The sequence below is a fragment of the Ostrinia furnacalis genome, unplaced genomic scaffold (assembly GCF_004193835.3).
Source record: "Ostrinia furnacalis isolate ACB-3 unplaced genomic scaffold, ASM419383v2 OfSCF0631, whole genome shotgun sequence".
Lineage (NCBI taxonomy): Eukaryota > Metazoa > Arthropoda > Insecta > Lepidoptera > Crambidae > Ostrinia > Ostrinia furnacalis.
This window is the reverse complement of record NW_021130870.1, coordinates 14,847-19,891: the sequence shown is the minus strand read 5'-3', so window position 1 is coordinate 19,891 and position 5,045 is coordinate 14,847. Positions and strand designations below refer to the sequence as shown.

Genomic DNA, 5,045 nt, shown 5'->3' with positions numbered 1-5,045 from the left:
ACTGAACGTGAGAAGAATGTCAATTCAGCCCACACTCACGGCATTGAGTGTCCGCTAGCAGCTATCCGCACACCCAAATGGTATTTGCCTTTACAGTTCAGCTAGCGGTTAGTTTTATTTATCTGCTGACCAAAACGAATCCTCAACAGCCTACTTCAAAAACGGTATCGTTTGGAATATGCATTTTTGAGAAAATAAGAACAGTTCATGGTAAAGTGAAAAGTGGTGAAGAAAAGAAAAAAGAGCAGGAGGCTTGCGAAACATATAAAACAATCATAGTCCCTAAATGGAAAACCGTGATACAAGATTACGTTACCACTGAAAATTAGGCCTAGAATTTGGCTAACAGAAGCCGTCAAAACATGATTTACCTATCTCTTTCTTTTCGTTAGCCTCTCGACGAGCTTCGAACTGATCAGCTGACCTGACCAGCACAGCACGACCTTTTATAGCCGTAAGATCTTGTGGCCTGTAGGTTCAAGAATCAAAATGATGACCTTGAAAGAGCTTAGCATGTCGTGTCATCACATCCAGTTAAAACTTAAACTTTAGAGCATCATTCACACACACCAAGAGGATCATGCAACAAAGTGCAGAATAATAACTTTTAACAATAGCTATCTCTTTACCATCAATCAATTCCAAATCATCAGCATCAAGGAAGCAGCAATACATCAATACATCCGACCGTAACCCTCATTCATCTACAATTATAACAAACCATTGTTAGTAACAGATTAATTAATTACCCATGCCAGCTGTGGGCAGCAATGACCTCAGGTGGGCTTAGTGGGTCAATGGAGTAACGTATGGTTATGTAAATCAGCCGAATGAATCAATGGTACGGAATCTCGTCGTCGTCGTTTCAGCCGAAAGACGTCCACTGCTGGACAAAGGCCTCCCCCAAGGATTTCCACAAAGACCGGTCCTGCGCCGCTTGCATCCAGGTACTTCCCGCGACCTTCACCAGATCGTCGGTCCACCTAGTGGGAGGCCTGCCCACGCTACGTCTTCCAGCTCGTGGTCGCCACTCAAGAACTTTTCTGCCCCAGCGGCCATCATCTCTTCGAGCTATGTGCCCCGCCCACTGCCACTTGATTTTAGCGATTCTGCGGGCTATGTCAGTCACTCTGGTTCTCCTACGGATCTCCTCATTTCTGATTCGATCACGCAGGGAAACTCCGAGCATAGCACGCTCCATCGCTCTTTGGGTGACCTTGAGCCTTCTTATGAGGCCCATAGTAAGCGACCACGTCTCAGAGCCATACACCATCACTGGCAACACACACTGGTCAAATACTTTTGACTTGAGACACTGCGGTATTTCGGACGTGAGAATTTCGCGAAGCTTCCCGAACGCTGCCCAGCCGAGTTGGATTCGACGATTAACCTCTTTCTCGAAGTTGGACCTACCTAACTGGACTGTTTGTCCCAGGTATACATAATATGTGTGGGAGAGGAAAACACTGCGCCTGAAAATGCAGGCATTGTTGTAAATAGTGTAAAGGAAGGAACTGTACATAGTGTAGATATGAAGGAAGATGGTGCGAAGCCTAGCAGCGACAAGCTGCAAAACATCATGCAGCTCCGCGTGGCACGTGTCTCGTTGGAACGCATCGACATCGAGTCGGACTCAGCATCAGCGGTGTCCATGCACTCGGTGGGATCTGGCTCGGGAAGCGAGTGTGCCCGGAAGAAGTTCTGGAGCCGGAAACGAAGTTGGGAGAGGAATACTGCCGCTTCGGATTCCGAGAAAGATGAGAGCGCCCCAGACCGAAAAGTGTCGGCGGGGAAAGCGTCTCGAGGCCGGGGCCGGCCGCCAAGTACAGGCGAGTATGTTGGCAAAGCCAAAGCACAAGCGGCGTTCAGAAAGGCCAAGTCCGAACTAGAACGGGAGGAGCTTCGGCTTGCAGCCGAGAAGGAGATCGTGGACCTGACGGCTCAGGCGCGGTCAACCAGAACCAGCGCGGAAGTCAGGATTGCCACTAAACAGGCGATTGAGGAAAATGAGACGATAGACGGCCTGCTGAAACGTGTGCAGACCGGGATCGATCTCGTACAAAAGGTGGAGAAGAAGTCGGGCCGTCTCCAAGGTCCGATGCAAGCTGCTCTAAAAGAGGCAGTAGTAATGATTAGGGCGGCTACTAACACCCTGGCCACCCGCACGGTAACGGAGGAGATCCACGACCTTCAGGCCCAGAATGATGTCCTGAGGGCCGAAATAGATGAGATGAGGAAGGAAATGGCCGAGTTAAAGGCCCGACTCCGGGCGAAAGCCCCAACAAATGTGACCTTGAATGAGACGCCCCCCTGCAATATGGAAGAGTTGGCGTCCCATATTCTCAGCGTGACAACGGCGCGGATCAACGCCCGAATTGAAGGGCTCGAATCGCGCCTGAACCCAGAGCCGAGGCTTCGCCCGGCCCTGGCATTTGAAAGACGGCAAAAGGAGGCCCCTCTACAGCCTCCCCCTCAAATTGTGACGTCACACACGCAACCGGAAACGCCAAGAGAAACGGAGAAAAGGCGCTCTCCTCCGGCTGCGCAAAACATACCTGCCCCAAGGGCTAACGAGGCCCCGAAGGGCAAGACCAGGAAGAAGAAGGGGAAGAAAAACAAGAAGGCAGAAGTAGTCCCAGTAGAGACTGCTCCACCCGTTCCCCGCACGCTACCACCTGCGCCAGCCTCTATGAGCGAGGGCTGGAGCACTGTCGTCAAGAAGGGAAAGACGAACGGAGATAAGGGGAAAAAGGCGCCCTCTAAGGGCCCGAAAAGGACGGCTCAACCCGCCCAGATCAAAACGCGCCCGCCCAGATCAGCCGCTGTTGTGCTGTCTATACAGCCTGGAGCGACCGAGAAGGGCGTTACGTACGAAAAGGCGATTGGAGAAGCCAAGAGGCGTATCGACATCGGAGAGCTTGGCATTGAAGCCGTGCGCTTCCGTAGGGCCATCACCGGGGCCACAATTATCGAGGTTCCCGGGGCCACTAGTGATGGTAAAGCAGACGCCCTGGCTGACAGACTTAAGGGCATCTTTAAAGACGACGAGGTGCGGGTATCTAGGCCCGTAAAGTGCTCGGAGATCAGGGTATCGGGCCTGGACGACTCAGTCACGGCGGAGGAAGTGGCAGCCGCTGTGGCAAAGCTGGGAGATTGCTCAGTGGATAATGTGAAGGTCGGGACCCCTCGCCGCGATCACACTGGGTTGTTGGCGGTGTACGTTCGGTGTCCCACGGCGGCTGCTAAGAGCGTGCTGGAGGGTCGTCTTCTTGTCGGCTGGGTTGCCGCCAGAGTAAGACTGTTACCGAATAGGGATCTGAGGTGTTTCCGATGCCTCGAAGCGGGGCACGTCCAAGCAGTATGCCCGGCACAGGTGGACCGCAGTCGGCAGTGCTTCAGGTGTGGCCAGCTAGGACACATCGCAGCACAATGTAGCAATGACCCTCACTGCTCACTCTGCGCGACGACAGACAGACCGGCGGGGCATCGAGTAGGCAGTAAAGCCTGCAAGGCTCCTGCCACTAAGATTGGAAGGAGGGCAGCGGCAAGTGCTAGGAAGAGCCAGCCAATGTCATCCCAGCCCGCACCGGGGCACGAGGAAGTTCAGATGACCGGCGATTAGTATGGCTCAAAGGTTCTTGTTGGCGAACGTCAATCACTGTGCCAGAGCTCAGGATCTTCTACACCAGAGCATGGCACAGTGGATGACACACGTATGTGTGGTGACAGAGCCTTATTACGTGCACGAGAGGGATGATTGGGCCGGCGACCTGGAGGACAAAGTCGCAGTGATCACCAACCCAGCAGCGGATTCCTTACCCTTCAGTAAGATCCGGAGGGGCCGGGGATGCGTCGCCGCTCTGGTAGGCGACATTGTGATAGTGGGGGGTTATTTCTCTCCGAATCGCTCTGTCGCCGAATTCGAGACGTTCCTAGCAGAGGCCGGTACTCTGCTGACTGGGTGGGGTCGTCCCCACGAAGTGTTGGTGGCCGGAGACCTCAACTCGAAATCGCAATCGTGGGGCTCCCGTGTGACGGATATTCGTGGGGAACTAGTGGAGGACTGGTTGGTATCGCACGGACTGGTAGTGGTGAACCGGGGAACGGTTGACACATGCGTGCGAATGCAGGGCGGCTCCGTTGTGGACATTACGTTCGCGAGCCCTGCTCTAGCGCGCCGTGTCCAGACCTGGGAGGTGATGGAGGGGGTTGAGACTCTGTCGGACCACAGATATGTGCGTTTCGACATCTCTCCCCCCTTCCAGGTCCCCCCGAGTAGCACAAATCGAGCCCCGGAAGAGATTGGTCCGCGGTGGGCGCTGAAGCGCCTAGACCGCGACACACTGGCAATAGCAGCACTGGTAGAGAGCTGGTCGCCGTGGTCAGATGGAGCAGAGCCAGGCCGCGAAGTTGAGTGGTTCAGGGAGGCCATGTCGCACGTGTGCGATGCGGCGATGCCCAGAGTAAGGGTGCTGCCGCCTCGCACAGCAGTGCACTGGTGGTCTCCAGAACTGGCTCGACTAAGAGAGGCGTGTGTAGCCGCACGGCGCTGTTATTCTCGACACCGCAGGCGAAGAAACCGGGACGAGAGTCAGGACAGTCCGCTGTATGCGGTCTATCAGGAGGCCAAAAAGGCGCTCAGGGGTGCGATTGGGGCGGCGAAAAACGCTGCCTGGGAGGAGCTCCTCTCCACCCTAAACCAGGATCCGTGGGGGAGACCATATCGGCTTGTTATGAGCAAGCTGCGCCCGTGGACTCCCCCGCTTACCACCACCATGGATCCTGGTCTACTGAGCAATGTGGTTGAGGCCTTGTTTCCAGCAAGAGAGGAATGGGTTCCTCCAGTGTGCTTCAGCTCGGAAGGAGTCAGTGGAGACGAGGCACCTGAGGTCACGGAGGGTGAATTGGGGGCAGCCATACTTCGCCTTCAGGCGAAAAACACTGCCCCTGGACCGGACGGAATACCAGGGAAGGCTTGGGTCCTTGCCCTGAAAAACGGGTTGGAGCCCCGGTTTAGGGAACTCCTCACAACCTGCCTAAGACGA

The 5,045-nt window shown here is 54.8% G+C and overlaps 1 protein-coding gene across 1 annotated transcript; it reads left to right on the top strand.

Moving 5' to 3' along the window:
* Positions 1 to 1,531: 1,531 nt before the first annotated feature.
* Positions 1,532 to 3,622, top strand: LOC114366387 (uncharacterized). Its single transcript, XM_028323250.1, has one exon. It carries the CDS (start codon positions 1,532 to 1,534, stop codon positions 3,620 to 3,622), a length of 2,091 nt encoding a protein of 696 aa, XP_028179051.1.
* The last annotated feature ends 1,423 nt before the right edge of the window (positions 3,623 to 5,045 follow it).